At 42.0% G+C, this 19,981-nt stretch overlaps 2 protein-coding genes across 12 annotated transcripts in view; both read right to left on the bottom strand.

Annotated features, from left to right (window-relative positions):
- Positions 1–19,981, bottom strand: part of TLN2 (talin 2) — a 413,192-nt gene that overhangs the window by 94,380 nt on the left and 298,831 nt on the right. For all 11 annotated transcript variants that reach the window (XM_046652946.1, XM_046652956.1, XM_046652955.1 and 8 more), the window contains 4 exons: positions 10,720–10,928; positions 9,498–9,617; positions 8,300–8,497; positions 7,114–7,253 (listed from right to left, as the gene is read on the bottom strand). In XM_046652946.1, the coding sequence (XP_046508902.1) occupies positions 7,114–7,253; positions 8,300–8,497; positions 9,498–9,617; positions 10,720–10,928 (667 nt within the window). The remainder of the gene's footprint in view (positions 1–7,113; positions 7,254–8,299; positions 8,498–9,497; positions 9,618–10,719; positions 10,929–19,981) is intronic.
- On the bottom strand, positions 648–3,718 carry LOC124235300 (DDB1- and CUL4-associated factor 16-like). Its single transcript, XM_046652958.1, is given in 1 exon segment — positions 648–3,718. A coding segment is annotated over 1 exon segment (651 nt). The 5' UTR covers positions 2,362–3,718; the 3' UTR covers positions 648–1,710.

Genomic DNA, 19,981 nt, shown 5'->3' with positions numbered 1-19,981 from the left:
AAACATCAACATATTTTAATTTTTAGACCTCCCTACATTGTCCCACCTCCCTCTTAACAAAAGTAACAGGTTCTCATAACATTTTAAAAACCAGTTTCACAGAACATCTACGTAGGAACAGTTTCTGATCATTCAGTTACACTAACAGTATGATACGGTTTCAATTCAGTAATTTTCCACTGACAAATATTTTTTTCTACCTACTACAATCCCCTCCTTTTTTCTTAAGACAACTAAAGCTCAGCAGAAATAACTCATAACTCATTAACTCATTATACTCATATACTCATATAACTCATTAAGCTACAACCATTCTTCTCTCTCTTTAAAGTGCTAAACATTTATAAAATTTGTGATTCCATTAATGCTTCGATTTTTTGATGCCACATTGTATACAGCACTTAATTATGGAGAATAGGAAAAGGTTAAACTAAAACAAGGAAAAGGATATATTGTTATATCTTTAACAGTCTGTTTTCTGAGTCCCTTTAGATGTCAGTCAACCAGACTCACACACAGGTTTCACTCTTCACTGTAGGTGTATGAAAAGATTTAATGGTCTCATACGTTTTATTTTAGGTACGTTGATATCTATGTTTTTGACTTATGTAAATAAACACAGCAAGACTCATTTACAAGGGTACATATTCTTCGTTTAGCTAGAAGGAAATCTAATCTATGTAGAAACAATAATGCTAAAAAACTCTTTAACTTCAGATTGTATCAGGCTAAGATTTTCTGTAGTAAGTTTCTTTAAAGTTAGAAATGTTCCTGAAAAAGTTTGCAATGGATGTGGAAAGTGCATAAAGTACGGCTCCAGAGAACGTTATACAGATAAAATACTTTAATCCACTAGCAGTTAACACTGAAAGCATAAATGCTCTCTTAATTCTTCCCTGTTTGTCTTTTAGAATGTGTTTTATTTGCCTTTGCCTAAAGTTTGGGTGCCAAGATGCAGGAAACATATTCCCTACAAAACAAGTGTCTGTTTAATCCCCAGGTATGATCTTATACGTCAATTTAGCTAGAGATCCCCTCGTGGGAGCCTATGATATAAATGTTTATGTTGTAACTGCAGGTACCATGATAGGACTGGAGTAATGTAAGCTAAGTTTTACACTATATTCCCTTCTCCAAAAACAGGAATCCCTAAAGGGTGTCATATATAGGCCTGTCTCTATAAAAGATGGGAGATAAATCCATCTTCCTGCCATTTTCTTTTGTCTAGTTATTCAATTTGCTTCAACTACCTCCCCTAGAATGCCAGAAAGGAATTACTAGGAGTAGCTAACGTCCCACTTTCCACAGTGGCTGTTCTGAGGTTGGGTAGCAAAAGGGGTAGTGGGCTACTTTTTCCTTCTCATTACTAATTAGACATTTAGTTAGAGTCCATTCAGATAGGCAAAATTAACTGGGGGGAGAACTGAATGTGGAGAATAGTCAACTTATCTTTTATGATATGGTCCCTTTGACTAATCCTCCACTGAAGTTCTCATTTTATTGGCATGGTCTGTCAAAGGGAATGCTCACAATGCACACTTTCTGTAGTTGAGTTATGGACTCTCGGGTAAATATTCAGTACTTGGCAGTACTGCAGCCTGTCAGGACAGCGTATAGTTTGGTTAAGAAGGCATTATTTTCTCAAACGCAGGCTGTGTAACTTTGTATTCCTTTAACAACATGAGAGAGATCAGAACAAATGGTGGATCTTTACAGTGATGCTGTTAGGAGTTTGTTAACTGCCTTTTGGAAGTCAGTGCAGGAATAAGTAGTGTTGTTGGATTCAGTGCGGGTTGTTTCCTTAACTGTTTTAGTTAACCAGCCACAGCAACAACTGGACACCCATGAATTAGGGATCTGTTTTAGGTATTCAGGTATGGGAGTGGCTCTACTCAGTGTTCGGCTTGACTGTTTGGTAGCAAATTGCAGGGCTTCATTTAGAGTGGCATGATCTCTAGAAAGCCGGCTGGGACTGATAAGGGGCTTTTGAAAAGGTGGGACTCCACAAGAAGCCAGAGGCGGCCATTCAGGAATTGGTTCCAGTTTTGGTACACAGTGGGAACAATGGGAGAGTCTTAGACCTATCTCTCGAAGTATATGGACCAGTGTGCTTGGATCCAAGAGTTTAGCATGATATAACCAGGAATTAGGATTTAAAGGTATCCAAGTTGTAGAGTATTTTAAAAGGCACTTAACCTGTCAGGCAAGACTCTCAAGAGGCGTTAGGTTAGGCACCACAGGGTCCTCTTCTTCAGAGGAATCCCACTCTTCCCCAGAACTCTCATTGAGGTAGTTAGAGTTCTCTTCTTCCTCACTTTCTGATTCTGATAAGGGGTCAGGAGAGGGATTTCTGGGACCCATCAGAAGAGAAGAGAAAAAGGAACCAGCAAAAGGCAACCATCTAAGCCAGCAAAACACTGGCTAACACTGGCAAAGAGAAACAAAAGATGAAAAATCCTTTCAACAAGATTAATTTGTCTGTTTCACAGTCCATTACACACACACGCAGTATGCTTCTGGCTCGCACCACTGTGCAGCTCTTCAAGATTACGTTGTATATTCTTCACTTACAAAGAAGACATCTCAGTTCTCAGGACCAGTTCAGTGTGTCAAAGTGTCAGTCACTTACCAGCAGCACAGGACAGAACCCATCCTTCAAATCCTGGCTAACCAAGGAGAGACGGGTGCTCATCTAGGCAAGCTGATTTTCTTAGCAGGGTCTCAACTGGTCGTGATATTGTGAAGAGGCACTTTGTGTACTCTGTTTTGTTGGCAGGGATAGTATATCTACTTGGTGATAAAAAGAAACTCAGTAGTCGCCTTCGTTGTCTGCTGGTACAGTAAATTTTGTGCAGGGGGATGGCGGGATGAGTTGTCAAGGATATCCGGTGTGCACAGATCCGATGTTTTCCATAGGTGGTGCAAATGCCCTTGGAAACTGGTGACTTAGTTGTTGGACTATCTGGAAAGGTAGCCTTAACCCATGGAGGATCCTGTCTTCTTTTGTGCCTCACGCCCAGCTGCAAGACCCGGCTAGGCCTAGCGCCACCAGCTCTCAGAAAAGGCTTTCTAACCTACAAACGGTTTAATGTTCAGAGATAGTGAATTGTATCGACTGGAGGTTGGCAGCACTGGAGGGAAATTTTCAATCAATATGGAATTGGGACAAGGGTGAGAGAAGGAAATCAACCAATTTGTGCTTTTGATTATCTATTAAGCACAAATCATTGGATAAGGAGCTTGGAGAAGCGAAAAAAAGCAACATCAGACATTTTCCTTTCTCAAGGGAGGTAGTGCTTAGAAAGGCAGGAAAGAGCCAACTGAAATCTACCTGTACCTATTTTCCCTGGGTTTTGCTACACAAAAGGCACAGGGATCAAAAAATAATAGTTTAAGTCTCTCTAGGAAAGCAAAGTGCTTGCAATCCAGTTGGAGAGACAAGACAATGAACAGACAAGACACAAAGAAGGTGAGCCGAAGGAAGCAGTGATGGGGCTATGACACCAGACAGGATCCTGAACCTGTGAGGCCAGATACACGTGGGATTCACAGGGAGCATGGAAGAAAAGTAAAGCCTGGACCCATGGGCCTGGGTTCTGCGTGGAACGGGGGGCTTGACATGGAAGGGAGCAATTGAAAAGTCAGGCCTGAGTGAGATCCTTATTTGGATAAAGAGAAGAGAACATTCTAGAGGAGAGTCACCAACAGAAGGCCCAGTCTACATTTTCTGTTTCATACTGTGGAAGTACTGCTTGCTGGGCCATCCTTTTTTACCATCTCTGGAGACAGGAGGAAGCCTGCCTGGCAGGAACTTCAAAGCAAAGGGCAGCTGAGGAAGAGGAGCCACCTGCAAGGTCCTAGGGAGCCCTCAGGAGACTGGAGAGCACGTGTGGGGTGGTCCCGACGCTGGCACCTGTGGGTGCGAAGTCTTCAGCCCAGAGTCCTTCTGGCCAGGGTGACTGTGGTGCAAGCAGCAGCTCAGGGAAGGTGCTCAGAGGTAGGACACTCCTTCGTTCATGCAGCTGCTAACTAGTTTTCCATTTCCTTGACTAAGTTCAGGGAGCATCAGACCAGCCCCTGGTCAGAGAAAAGGCTGATGAACGGTTGACAAAGGTCTCTAGCTCCACGCAATTTGTCATAAAAGAGCCAGAGCCCACCAGTTATATGTGAAGAAGATGAACAAGCCAGAACTCAACAGAAAATGACTTCCTTCCCACTAGGCATCAGAGACCAAGGGACCAAGTTCCTCAGATGTACCTGGGCTCAGATGCAGAATGAAGAGCAGAAGAAAACGTCATCCTCTACTGCTTTTCCAGAGGCGAACCTTTTTTCCCAAAGCAGGAAGAATCATGGAGACCATAAAGAATAAAGGATTCAAGTCTGCTGACAGGAGCAGGGCAGGGCTGAGTTGGTCCAGGCCTGGGTCCCCACAGTGGCATCCTTGGGCCTTTGGGGACACTCACATGAAGGACAGGCAGGGCTTGGCTGTCTCAAGAACAGGGAGGGCAGGGGCTGGCCCCATGGCATAGTAGTTAAGTTCACGTGCTCCACTTCAGTGGCCTGGGCTTCATGGGTTTGGATCCCGGGCGCAAGACCTACACACTGCTCATCCAACCATGCTGTGGCAGTGTCCTGCATACAAAATAGAGGAAGACTGGCACAGATGTTAGCTCAGTGACAATCTTCTCAAGCAAAAAGAGGAAGATTGGCAACAGATGTTAGCTCAGGGCCAATCTTCCTCACCACACAGACACATACACACAAAGAACAGGGAGGGCAGTGGGACTGAAGATGAGAGCAACAGTGATCAGATCTCTGATGCTCAACTCCAAGGGCATTTATGCACAGGAGTGTTTGAAGGCCCACATGGAATGAGGGGAGCATGCTGTGTGTGTGTGCCTCCTGCCTTAACTCCACTGGGGCCATCTCCATCTTATTCACAGTGTGTGCCCAGCACCCAGTGCTGGGCCTAGCCATAACAAGTATGTGGTAAAAATCTGTTTAATGAACAGATGAAATAATAAGAGAATGAATGAACACACTCTAGCTGGGCAGAGCTTTACCTCCTAAGAGGAGCTTGCCTGACTCACTTGACCTGGTTAGAGCTTCCACTGGAAAACCACCCTAGGGAGCAGAGCTTGCCAACATGTGCCAAGAAGCCAAGGAGAACGTGCCAGCATCTTCTCGTAACAGTTCCATCCTGAGATAACCATTTCACGTGATGATTTTAAGTGCTTACTTGGCTATGAAACCATCAGGCTGGGAACTCCCTATCTACTGCTGAAAGCCAGTTCACCAAGTCTCCAGGTGCTTTACCTCAATCTCACCACCAGGGGGCCTCCAGACACCCACAGAACCATGACACCAGGAACATTCCCAGGGGCCTGTGTTTCCTTCCTTATCTGGCTTTCAAAAGGCCAATTTATACTCTCTCCTTGTTCCCACAATTTAAGAGAATGAACAACATGTTCTAAGTTGGAAACCGTAATTTTGAAATGATGCAAAAAATTGAAGATAATGAAAAACATATGAGTTCAGGTACCTGGAACCATCAGTTAGTTGCCTTATCCAAAAGCTCTTTTTAAGAAAAAACAGTGATCAAGAGAGGATTTTATATCAGAAACAGCTGCTCAAGAGAGAAGACATCACCCCCTCTCCTCATCTCCCACTCCCACCCCCACCCCCACCCAGGGAGGGTACTCGCTGGAACAATCATAAACAAAGCCTATGATGGACGTGAGGAGATGTGAGAATATTTTTCCAGTCTCTTAGTGGCTCCAGCTACTGTCTGAAGCTAAAGTATATATCTGGGGATAAATGAAGAAACTCAGGAGTTTAAGAGAACTGTCCTGACATTGTCTAATCCCACCACAAAAAAATAACACTATAAGCCAGGAGGGGACCAGAGAGAGGTTTCACCATTAGTACCATGATTAGTTATGTACTGAGAACTGAAACGAGCTTAAGCATGACATAACACACCCCTTCATCTTGCAGATGGGAAAGTTGAGACAGGTTGAGCGACCTGACCAACGTAACCAAGTTAGTCAACCGTTAAAGCATGGACGAGACTCAGGTCTCCTGTCTCTGACAACTTAAAAACAGCCACTGAGCTCCCAGGAGAGATAAAGTCATGACAAAACAAATAAACAAACAAAACCAAGCTAAAAAAATTAAAAAGTAGAATTCAAGCTATGCTTTAAAAAAAATCACTCATCTGCACATTTTGAAAAGGTTTCCAATTATAATATACATCCTAATTTCCCTGCATTTAATTTCTCACTGCTGTTAGCTTTCCAAGTATAAAGTGATGTCAGGTAATGTTCAGAAAACATGCCCACACCACACAGAAACATGAAATACCCCATCCCCTCAGTTCAGGAACACGCATGTGGGATTGCTAACATAAGATCTTCCTGGGTTGTCACTGCAGTTGCTCCACACACCAGCATTCGATCACTAGTTATTGAACTAAATTGCCACAGCGGCTCTAGAGCAAGAATTGGATTGTATTACCCACTTCCCTGGGTGAAAACAACAGAAAAGACAGACATCGACACCATCCAAAACTCAGATTCATATTTTAATATATTTCCAGAAACAATTTACTCCCCCTCCCCCACTCATCCTAAACTAGAGCCTTTCTGCAGATGACAAATTGAACATGTTTAAATCCATCTAATTAAGATTGATGCCAGGCACATAGTAAGAGGTCAAGAAATGCTGAATAGCTAGCTGAGAATCATTTTCTTTTTTACACTCTTCAGTAATTTCTGATTTTTCATCGAGCATATATTACTTTCATAACTTGAAAGATACAACACTACTTAAAAAACATCTATTTAAACCATCATGTTTATAAATCAACGGGGTGTAAGTCTAAGCAAGGCCTCTTGAAAAGGCTGTAAGAGAAGACAGAAGACATCTTTAGTGGGAAAGGCACATGAAAAGGTGCCAGTTTAATAAAATACCAGAATCTCTCTTGACTCCACCTCTGACAACGTAGGACAGCACCACTTCTTTGCTCAGGAAAAGCAGCAGGACACCAGGCATATCTTTCAAACACTGAAATTATTTAAGTACACATGAAAGCACATTTTATTTCACTCTTACCTTGCAGCTGCAGCCAGGAGATTTTTCGCATTGGGGGCTCCTGGATCTACCGAGAGGGACTTGGCTGCTAACAGCAGCTTGCTGGATGCCATAGAGATATTCTTGAGGTTCCCTATCACTTGGATCTGGTCTTCTTTCGTCTGGAAGGTCAAAAGGAGCCAGAGTAATTAGGGGCTGTCCATGTCTCCTAGGCAGCATTCAGAGAGCTAGGAGCAGCATCCTGAAATGGAAGCAAGTTGTCTGTATGGATTGCATTAAGCCCAATTAGCGTGCAGATGCCTAACTTGCTGAGAGACTGCCTGGTGTCTACCCTTCTCCAAACAGATACCCAGACACAAGCAACAGGACAGAAATCCATCCCCAAGTGGGTCAGCTAAGAGCTGTGCTGTTTCACAAGGGCAGGCATTAAAAGGGGGGAGGGGAAGAGAGAGAAAAAAAAAGAGAGCGCGCACACACACACGTCAGTGCACAGACCAGGACACAATTCCAGCATGTTGCTCAACAATGCTGGAGTTGTCAAGTAGCTCCCACATCTCAGCCTGGCACAAACGACCAGCACAGTCTCGATATTCAGAGCTGACTGCATCCCGGAAGTTCCTGACTCAGGAAAGGACACATTTCTCACCTGGATTAATATCTGAGAAACAACCTCTTGTAGGTAACAGAGCAAGAAACACCCTGGATATCTCTTTTAGGGAGCTCACTGGAGCTCACGAACAAAAGAGCTCTGCAAGCCAACACCAGACCAGTCACGCTCCCTTGTTCTAAACAAGGGGTTTATCTGCTCATTTGAAGGAGGTAATTTTTAATCTTTTGACACTCAGTCCCTTCTAATGGGTCCACTGAACCCCAAATACATGATTTCTTATTATATTATACCACATTTGAAGTCTAAGACATGGAGCTGCCCTCCCTCCAAAAAAGTGTAAGTAAAAAGATAGATTCTGCTGGAGGATCGTGGGAAAAGTTATCCTTCATCTCCAAAGAATCAACTTCACACATAAGCTAATAGCGTCTTTGGGAATGCCATTACTGTGAGGTCATGGAGTGTCCTCAGCAGGAGGAGAATGGGACGGTGTGGGCTGTTGACAGGTTCCCTAGTCTTATTTGCCCAATTCGCCTCAAGGGTGGATGGTCCAGCAGAGGAGAGGCAATGGTCAGCTCCAGTCACTCCCTCCACACTCACCTGAGCTTGGCCCGCCATCTCAATGCCAGCATCGAGGAATTCATCAAAATCATCACTGAACTTTCCAGAGGCTGCAGCCAGCTCACCGGTCTGGCCCCGGGTGGCATGGACCACTTCCCCAGCAGACTGGTTTAGATCAGCTGCTGCTTGGTTCAGTTCACTCTGGGCTTCCTGGAAAGGCTTCGTGCTTGGAGGTAACTATGGGGAACAGAAGACATATTCCAGGAGAAGTTTTACTTTGCATGGGAGAAATAAAGGAAGGTATCACAGAGGGAAGACAGACTCTCCAGGGATGCATTTCTGAGTCATCTAGACTAAAAGGCTCTGTGTGGCTGAGCCCATGGCAAGTTTGACCTTCAATATATATTCATTCACTCATTCACTTAAGTTTATTGAACACCTATTCAGTGCTAGATACCTCAGGGGCTATAGTTTCCTAAGTGGCAGAGTCAGGACTCATACCCAGGAGATCTGACTCCAGGATCCACTCTCTGACCACCCTCTATTTTGGCTCTCTTAGATGGAAACTCTCAAAGGTTTAGCTTTCTAAAACTAAAAGGCAGGTGCTAATAAACTTCAAATCCTATTCTTCCAAACTAATAGCCATCGATTTTGCTTAATAGTGGTCTTTGCTAATAATATAGCTTTTCTATAGAATTGTCACTAGCAGAACTGTAACAGTTTGTGAAAAGCTCTGGCGAGTTAATCTAGACTATATCAGTCACACTGCATACATTGCTTGCATATTCATACCTGGTACATGCAGGCACCAGGCAGAGCAGACACAAAGGTGAATGAGCCCAAGCTCCTCTGAAGGGGGCTCATAAAACAGGGATGGGAAGGGGCCCCAAGCTGAAATTTTTCAAAGTACTCGCTCTCTCAATGAGTCTTGGACACACGTCTCTCCATCGCCTGATTGTCACTGCCTGAGATGTCCCGATAAGAAGTCAGCTGATCACATACCCCTCTTTCCTGTCTCATTGGGATGACCAGACAGTAAGCAGCAACATAAGCTCACAGAAAAGGTAACTTTGAAAGCTGAGCAGAAAGCAAAACAAGGAAAGGAAAATTGGGAGGAAAGATAGGGCTCCTGAAAAAAGGTTAGCTGCCCGGAGATCCCGTGGAGAGGAGAAGATTCCATTCACATCTAAGGCAAGCCCAGTCCCCAAGTGCCCCTTCCTAGTCCAAAACCTCTCACCGAGTCTACAAGCAGCTTCTTGCTGGACTCCCCGATGCTCTTCAAGGCCACATCCACATCCTTCTGCCCAGGGAGGCAATTCACACAGTTATTCAAGGAGTGCGAAACGGCTTTGGCCACCTGAATACGCGGAGGGAGAAAAGCTCTGTAAGAAAGCAGCTTTTGGTGCAAACATTTTTGCACATGTGTTGGGAATGAGCAGTGACAGTACGCAGAGCTGAAAAAGATCAGGAAACTATCTGCAGCATCTACCTGACACTGTTTACTGTTAAATCACCTCATCAAGGCCTCTCACTGTGTTTAACATCCTGTCCTGGCAAAGGGTCTGATACAGTGATACAGTACACCCTACCTGCTCCCCAACGCCACGCTAAGTCACGACTGTGATTCAAACGAACTCTCCAATATTATGTCAGGTTCTAAAACAAAGATATCTAATACCAAGAGAAACAGAAATAGCTCCCTTCTTTGGAGTCCTGCTGAGGTCACCGAGGGGGAAGTAGGTCTCGAGTTCTTTGGCTCACAGTTAGCTAGGCCTGTGTCTGATTTCTGCTCAGCGACCCTCTGGTGCCATCACCCCCACATCTCACTCCGCCCAAGGGCAGGTGGGATGTTCTGAGAACTTCCAGACCAATTTTGAGCTGCTCACACGCTAGTTTTTAAGGATGTGTGAGGGCTCTCTTTGCACTCTTTGGTACCCTCAGTTAAACGGTAATACAGTCTTTGGGAGTGGGCTGTGTTCTTCTCTTTAATCTAAACCATCTCCTTCCCGGCTCTCGTCTAAAGCTTCACATAGATGGTCTCCAGCCTACTAGTTTCATCAGGTAGTCAAAGACTCATCCTAAGAGGCAAGAGAGTCAAAGCTTAAAACTTTGAGCGGCTAGACCAAGTGTCTCTCCCTCAACTCCTAGGCCAGGGAGAGGAGCATACTTAGGCATACACAGGCCCCAAACAAACATGCGTCCCAGCTCCTAAAGGTCCAAGGACAGGTCTCAACCAAGCCCCCCATACTCTGTTGACTGAATTACCAGATCTCACATTATGGGGACTACTAGGCAATACTTACAAAGGTGGATAGTGTGTATGACCAGCATTGTTATGGCAGTTTGGAAGGTTCTGAAAACACCGAGTAAAAGTGTTCACACAGGAAAAAGTGCCCAGGAGACAGCCTGCTGACATGCCCACCTTAATGATAACCATCATTACCAATGCCATGCCTCACCTGGGCTAGTCTCTGCTGACTCTCTGCGTCTCCAGGTGCAATCAGGGCCTGCTTGGCTTCTTGGATGAGCATGGCTGAGCCCTCCATCACGTCTCGAGCAGAATCTAACATAGCATGCGCAGCCGCGGGGTCACTTGTAGATGCAGCTACTCCCCGGGCAGCCTGGGCCAGTGTTTTCAGAGCTTGGGCCGTCTCTCTAGCAGCCACCCCTGGGGATAAAAGCCCGCCAGATTTTCTATTAGATTCCAGCTAAAAGTCTTACTTTTACTTGGGAGTAAGCCTCTAGACTGGAGTCTCCTAGAAAGGAGAGAGCCCTCTGATAGTGTCTGCCATAGGTGGGCTCCAAATTACTCTTCATAAGGTTTGAATTGCTGTGCTTCTCAAAGAAGTAGCCTGTTCTGGCCCTGGATCAATCCAAGAGAGATGTTACAACAAATGCCATGCTAAAAACGATTTCCCTCTGGTTCCCCTCACTCCCACTGCCTCACATGTCCAGTGACCTACAACACCAAGTGCATGGGATCAAATACACAGATGAATCATTCAAACCCACTTTTCTTCCCAATTGTCTTTATTGAGGCATAACTTATATACAATAAAGTGGACAAGTCTAGGTGCACAGCTCAGTGCATTTGTACATATGTATACATCCACACATCTACCACTCAGATGGAGACAACACTGCCACCACCTGTACCCTGTCAACAACCTCTCACACCAGAAGTAATCACTGTTCCAGCTTTTATCACCATAGACTAGTTTTATCTGTTTCTAAAACTCCATGTTGATAGAACCACGCACTATGTATTTTTTTGTGTCTGCTTTCTTTCTCTGACCATAATGCTGTGAGATTCACCCACGTTGTTACATGTAGCTGTCCATTCCTTTTTTTTTTTTTTTTTTTGCTGTGTAGTATTCCAATATAGGAATATAACAACATTTGTTTATCCATTCTTCTGTTGATGGACATTTGGATTGTTTCCTGTTTGGGGTATTATAAAAAAAGCTACTGAGAAAGTTCTTGTACATGCGTTTAGGTGGATGTATGGAATCATTTCTCTTGGATATAAACCCAGTAGCTAAACTGTTGGGTCATAAAGTAAGAGTATATTTAGCTTTAGAAGATACTACCATTTTTCACAATGGTTTTACCATTATACACTCTACCAGCAACGTGTGAAAATTCTAGTTGCTCCACATCCTAGTCCAAACTTGCTATTGTCAGATTTTTTTATTTTAGCCACTCTGGGGGATGTGCAGTTGTATCTGAGGTTTAATTTTTATATCCCTAATAAGTAATGATGTTGAGCACTTTTTCACACACTTAATGGCCATTTGGATATCCTCTTTTGTGAAGTGCCTGTTCATCTTCAAATTCACTTCTAAAGATAATGGGATTTGGTAATAAACCAGTCCTTAAAACTATAGCGCCACCTCCTGTAGAATGAAGACAAGCCTTCCTATATGGCACCTAGTGCTTGGCACATCCAAGGAGACGATCAAGACTGGAAATGCCAGAGCATGTAACAAAAGAATCAGAGAACTGCAGAACAGCCAGCCTCAAAGCTCATCTCACTGAGCTGTTTCAGATGAGGCCCAGCGCTGAGAAGTATCTTGTCCATGAATATGCTTGTAGAGGCAGCACCAGAGCTACATGTGAGGTTTCTTAACTTCTCGGTCAGACTCTCTGCACAGTGCTCTTTGGGACAGAGACCTATGAAGGAGTCTTGTTACAAGATGTAACATCTGCATGAAAAATACACAAATCAATTTCTCTCACTAAACTTTGAGGTGACTATTTTCTAAAGCCTTCAGCTGGATGGTCTCTGGGCTCCACTGAGCGTGGCCTTTACCAGCCGTTGCTTCAGCTGAGTCGGGCACAGACGCAGCAGGTGGTCCTCTCCTTACTGCAATAAAGAGTGTGAAAGCCCCAGATCCATAAAACAAGACAACTTTGCAATGCTGCAGACTTGCTAATCTGTAAATATTTAGTAAGTCACACAGCTGGGAAATAACTCTATGATCTAATCAAAGCACATTACAAAGCTGCCAATCTACCATTTATCAGATGGCACTTCCGAGTGCAGCATGTGGAATGAAAGAATTTTAAACAAAGTGTTTTTTATGGCAGAGGAGAAGCCCCGAAGAGAAAACACGAAGACGAATAAAGCTGAGGTGAAGGAGAGAAACCAGCTGAGTAGAGCAGTCATTCCACATTATGTTGAAGCTTCCAGCACAGGGCTGAAGGAAGTCCCTGCTCAGAAGAGCATACGATGTGCTTAGGACCTCACCTGGCTCTGGCTCTGCTGCTGATTAGCTGTGTGGCCTACACTGTTGCCTTTCCCTCTGGGCCTTAGTTTCCCACAGGTTTTAGGAGAGGCTGAGATCACAGCTCTGACTGTTGAAAATTCTAGGCTGTGATTTCTAGACCTCTCCTCTTGCCTTCCCATTTATCATATGGAGTCCTGAATCCATTTCTATTTGAGTTGTATATGACTTTGGAAGAATAAACATTTATTATATGCAATGATAAAAGTCATGTTTATGTAGAAGTCATTTACTGAAAAACCTTTTATAGACTCAATTTTAAAAAAGGTAGGGCCAGCCCCATAGCCGAGTGGTTAAGTTCACGCGCTCCGCTTTGGTGGCCCAGGGTTTCGCCGGTTTGGATCCCGGGTGCAGACAAGGCATCACTCATCAGGCCATGCTGAGGCGGTGTCCCACATAACACAACCAGAGGCACTCACAACTAGAACATACAACTATGTACTGGGGGGCTTTGGGGAGAAGAAAATAAATAAATACATTAATTAAAAAGGCAGAAACCAGAAGAGCTGAATTCCAAAAGCCTAGGCTTGTCCATCCCATATATATATTCTGCCAAGGGCTCAATATGAAATCTCAAGGAACAGCAAAGATTCTCTTTGGAGGCATCGCATTTCCCAGAAAGAGGAACACCACCATCAAAAGAATGAAACAAGGCCACCAGAGGACGTTGAGCCCAATGAACATCCAAGGCTGTACATGGCTGAATTCATGGCAACATTCTCAATGGTAATGATGACAATCATCGGGATCATGTCTGCAAGAAATACCACCCTCCAAATGAAACAATTCCTATAGTCAAGTATGCATTACAATGTCGGAACTGTCAGTGGGAAGTACTAAAGCAGATTACTGTTTCAATAACCACAATGCTTTGAAGACACAGATTATTTTCACAGTATTCTTGCCATGTGGATCTTAAATTATACTCAGTAACAGAGTCTTAAGATGACATATCACTGATATGAAATATAGTGGAATTGTTTGTAATGGTAGTTATTTTTGATCAGAATTCATGTAGATTGTGTGTAGAAAGCTTTAGACTACATAGCAAGCTCACAAGGTAAAAACCAGGTATGACATATTTTTAATATCTCAAAGGATCTGAAAGGGTTCTATGCAACTGTATTCAGCCGAGCAGAAATGTATTTTGAATACTGTACTGGCCAAACAAAAACATATCTGTGCTAGAATCCAGCCCTGTGGCCCCTAAGGTGTAACTTCTGAATATCCTACACACCGCAACTGAGGGAACTGAGACCCAGGGAGATGTCCACACTTGCGCTCTCTCCCTGCTTCCCATCCATTCTTCAACTTTCATGAAACTGCCTTCAACAAGGAGAGCAGTGACCTTGTTTCTCCTTACGCCAATGGATGCTTCTTAAGTCCCTCTCTTAGGTGACTTTCTGGGCAGCAACTACCCTTCTGGCTCTAGAGACATCCCTCTCTCCTGGTTTCCTTGCTCTCTCCAAGACTGCATGTTCTCATTTCTTTCAAAGATTTCTATTGCTCAGCCTTCTCCTTAAATTGTTGAGTTTCTCAGGGTTACAGCTGATAAAGTTTTTCTCACTCTACCACTCCACCTAGGCAAACTTATCTACCTCCACAGTCTCAATCATTATTAATTTATTACACATTTTCAAATCTTTATCTCTAGCCCAGCGTTCTCTACTGAGCTCCCGAGGCAAATATCTAACTGTCTAATGGGCACCTCTGTTTAGATATCTTGCAGGCACTTCAAACTGACTACATTTGAAGTTGAACTTGGTATCCTTAAACTCCAGCTCCCAACACACCTGCCAGAGTTCCTGTGTTTCCATCACAGTGATGCATACAACTCCTCCTTCAGCTACCAGGTCAAACACTTAGAGCTGTCTATGTTACTTTCCTTACTCTCATCCCTGCCAATTCCCAACCAGTCACCAACAACTGTCAGGTCTCTATTTCTTTAATCCATCTCTTCATCTCCACTACAGGCCACTCCCATCTGTTATGTGGATGAATGCAACAGCCTTCTCACTGGTCTCCCTGCCTCCAACTTATCTGCACATGAGAGGAAGGGAAACCTACATAAAAGGGAATCGAAACTGTATCCAGGATGAAACCTCTTCGATATTTTCACATACTCTTAGGTTCAATTTCAAATGATTTAAATTGGTTTATGAGGCCCTTTAGGACGTGCCCCCAACCTACCTCTCCAGCCTTATCTTCTGACTCCTTACCCTCCTTCCTTTTACTTGAGCCTTTCTCAGTTCATTTGGTTAGGCTTCTTTTCTCTCACCTTTGGAACTTGACAGATGCTGTTTCCACTTCCACCACCACCTGCTAAAACTAAATGGTGCTACTTCTAGGCTGATTTTCAGAGACCAACTAGACAGTCTGTCATCCTGGATGTTATCAGTATTAGATGATGGAACTCGTAAAGTATTCTTCTCTCCATTAAAGATGCTTTTCATCACCTACACAAAATCTGGCAAGATTTCAGGAATGTGTAGAAATTCTTGAAACTTAAAAGCATGGGGCATATGAGAAATTTAAGAATTTATATATGCTTTTGCTTCTCCTTGAATGCTAAATGAGTGTTACACAATCCTTAAAAGCCTGATCAGGCATCACTTACTCTCTGAAAATTTCCCTTACCCTCCCTTTAGAACAGAATTGTTCATATTATTGCAGATAGAATATTATACTCTGCCCTAACTCTTTTTATGCTCCTATTGTGTTACTGTCAAAGCAATGAATATACATAGTTTTTAAAAACATCAAAGAGGATTTTGCTTGTAGTAATGGCAGAATAACTTATTGCAGATGAACTCTCCTTCAGGGAAACAACCAGAAATACTGGGAAAAAAAATACACAACAAATCTGTTTGAAGGCACTAGAGAGATACCAAGGCACCAAGGTAGAGAGGGCCAAGATCTTGAAGAGAAAGAAAGCACAGAGAAGTGAATACAATGCTGCTTTTGGAAACCTCAAGGCATTTCCTAATTTGGAAGCTGTTAACCAGAAACTGGGAAGCTGAGCAAAGCTTCCTGAAATCTCATGGGGCTGGGAAGATTAAAAAAAAGAAAAAGCATATTCTGAGCTCAAGAAACAGAATGGCCCTGGGAAACACCACAGACATTTCGATGAGGTGCCCAGAGGCCTACACCCTAAAAGGTAAACTGAAAATACACTTCACAATTTCCAGTCAGTTCAGTCCCTGCTCATATTATGGTGACCTGCCCTATCTTAACCACATGCTGGAAGAAAAGAATAATTCTCTGTAGGAACGAAACACAATCTGGAGCCTCAAATTATCTATACAATGTAAATACCAATAATTAGCATTAAATAAAAAAAATCAGAAACAGCAGGAGATAAGAATCAATGGCTAAAAACTAGCAAAAAAAAAAAACCAGACAATAAAAACAGGCCCATAGGTGATTCTGATATAGGAGTTATTGGACCTGGACTTTAAATAACTGTGATAAATATGTGGAAGGAATTAGATGACAAGATGGAGAACTTCAGCAGATACATGGAAACTATAAGAAATCAAATGGCTATTATAAAACTGAAAAATATGACATTTAAAATTAAAAACTCAATAGGAGGGGTTGAAAGCAGAACAAACACAACTAAAGAGAGGAATAGTGAGTTGCAGATGGATCAAAATATTAAGAATAAAGCATGGAGAAGAAAAATTATAACAAATATAGAAAAGAGCAGAGGAGACACAAAAAACAGTGAAAATCTTTAACATATGGGGTAACTGGAGTCTACAAAGAGGAAGAAAAAAACAGAGCAGAAGCAATATTTGAAGATAAATGGTTGAGAGTTTTCCAAAATTGACTTATAATAACAAATCCCATTTTCAGTGAGTACTACAACCCAAAGCAAAATAAATACACAAGAAAATTACTCTAGGCATATTGCTTGAAAAAAGACTGAGAAAATTCAAAAAGCAAGTAGAGGGGAAAAATAAAGCTACATACTCTTTAGAAAAGTAAATTGACAGCTGACTTCACAACAGAAATAAAGGAAGCCCGAAGACAATGGAGTAACATCTTCAAAGTGCTGGAAGAAGATTACTGCCAATCTACTATTTACTAGTAAGTGAAATTATCCACCAAAAATAAAAGCTAAACAAAGGCATTCTTAAACAAACACACAGTGAAAGAATTTGTCACCCGCAGACTCACACTAAAGGAAATAAAGGAGGTCTTCACGCAGAAGGAAATAATCCCAGGTGGAAGCACATGCAGATACAGGACGGAGTGAAGAGCAATGGGAAGGGTTAACATGTGGGTGAATCTAGATGAACACTGATGCTATGAAGCATTGAGATTGTATAGAGGAGACTAAATTATATGTAGATAGAAAACACACAAAAACAACAATGAATGAGTTGGAAAAATGTGTCACAAGATTCTTGGACTGTCCAGGAGGAAGTAAACACACTAACTTGTATTAGACTTAAAAAAATCATAAAAGGCTAGTCAATGAATATACAACTAACAAGCTAACCAAGAGGATAGAAACAGAATTTAACAAATACATATGTATCTGAAAAAAGGCAAGAAAGTAGAGAAAAAGGAACCTAGAACGGGTAGGACATATAGAAAAATAGTGAGATGATAGATTCAAGCCTCATACATCAGTAATTACATTATATGTAAATAGACCAAATATTCCACTTGAAAGAAATGACTGTCATGCCAACAACCGCTCTCTGCAAAATAACACCTTCATGATACTTACAAGATATGCATTAAATATAAGCATACAGAAAAGTTGAAAATGGGAAAAGATACATCATGCACACTATAATAAAAATAAAAGCATCTATGTAGACAACTATAAAACACTATTGAGAGAAAGGGAAGGCTAAAAAAGTGGAGGGACATACCATACTCAAGATTAGAAGGCTCAATAATGTAAAAATGTCAATTATTTCCAAATTGATGCAGTGTAAAGCCAATTTAAAAACAGAAAAAACAAACAGGTTTTTTTTGCGGTAGAAAGTGATAAGCTGATTCTAGACTTTATGTGGGAATGCAAAGGGCCTAGAATAGTCAACACTACTTGTGGAAGAATGACAACAAAGGACTTATATCAAGCATGCATTAACACTGAGTATAAAACTGCAAGAGGAAAATGTGGGACTAAGGTAGAGACAGGCAATTAATTCAATGGAAAAAAGTTGAAAGATCTGAAAATGACTAGCACATATATGTTCACTTAATTGATGACAAAGTGGCACTAAAGACCATTGGGGAAAGAACGATCACTTCAATGAGGGGTGCTGAGCCAAAAGATATCCATGTGGAAAAACAACTAAACAAGGATCCTATTTGCATACATACAAAACTCAATTCCAGATGGATTGTGGTTCTAAACATGAAAAGTAAAACAACAAAGCTTCTAGAATGTAACAGAGGAGAATATCTTCATGATCTCAGAAACACAAAATTTTTATAAGGACACAAAATGTACTAACAATAAAGGAAAGGAATGGAATTATAAATTGAACCATACTAAGGTTCTAAAAAAATCTGTTCACCAAGAAACATCTTTAAGAAAGTGAAAAGGTAAGCCACAAGATAAAAGAAATACATATAAGTGACAAAGAATTTCTACAAATAAATAAGAAAAAGATGGATAACTCAAGTTTAAAAAAATGAACAGGCACTTCATAAAAGAAGATATCCGAATGGCCAACAAATATGAGAAGGGTCCTCAACTGCATTGTTCAGAGACATGCATATTAAAACCATAACACGCTATTACTACACATTCACCAGAATGGCTAACATTGGCTGACAATACAAAGTGGTGACAAGGATGTGAACAACTGAAACTTTCACATACTGCTGAAAGGAGAGTAGCTGAATAGATGCACAGCCTATGACCCAGCAATTCCATTTCTAGGTATGTATCTGGAAAAGTAGGGATGTATGTTCACTGAACAGCATGTACTAGAATTGTTCAGCATCATTATTGGAAATAACCCAAATACCCATCAACGGTCAAAAGAATGACAAACAGGTATATTCATACAATGAAATATTATAGGAAGCAATAGAAATGAAGAACTTCTGTTGCATATAAATAGATGAATCTCACAAACATAATGCTAACAAGAGTAGCTAAGACACAATGGACACATATGACATAATTCCATTTATTCATAGCTCAAAAACAGGAAAAATTAACCTCTGCTGTTAGAAGTTGTGGGTGTTTAACTCCAGGGGAGGAGAGAGGGCATATAGTGATTGGGAGGGGGCACAAGGGCACATTTGGGATGCTGGAAATGTTCTGTTATTTGATCTTGGTGGTGGCACTCAATTTGTGGTAACTCATGAAGGTACAGGGTTAGGACTTATGCTCTCTTCTGGATGTGTATTATACTTCAATAATAGTGTATATTTCAATTAAAAAAAAGTCAAGTACTACCGTATAGCAAAAGCAACAATCCATAACCACTCCTCCCCACATGGTTCCTACTCTTAGAGCCACTCAGTTCTTTAAGCTTTCTTCTGATGTATTTCATATTCCCAAGTAATGGGCTTATAATGAAACTTCTTGATGTTTCCATTTTAGATAGCTATAGCCTTTCTATTATGTCTACCTCCTACTAGGATAACATTTCTTATATAGCCTGGTGTTTTTCCTAGAGTTGATAATTACACAATCTGTTTCTTACATAGACTCCTGTTGAAGGTGTCTCCTGCCTTCAGGGGTACCTGGTGTCTCCAATACTCAAACCCTCCCAGGGTTCTGCAGCACAAATCAGTTTGTTTCTTGTTGGCTGCCCTATCCCTGGAGACACTTAGGTTTTTGTTTACTGGCTCTATCAGTTACCACTCATCTGTCTCCTTCCATCTTCACAAATTTCATTGACTTATTTGTTGTTATCTCCTCTTTTATTCTTTGATTTGTTGCTGTTGCTTT

Source organism: Equus quagga, chromosome 2, assembly GCF_021613505.1.
Source record: "Equus quagga isolate Etosha38 chromosome 2, UCLA_HA_Equagga_1.0, whole genome shotgun sequence".
NCBI lineage: Eukaryota > Metazoa > Chordata > Mammalia > Perissodactyla > Equidae > Equus > Equus quagga.
The sequence above is the reverse complement of the archived record's forward strand: the minus strand, read 5'-3'. Positions and strand labels throughout refer to the sequence as shown.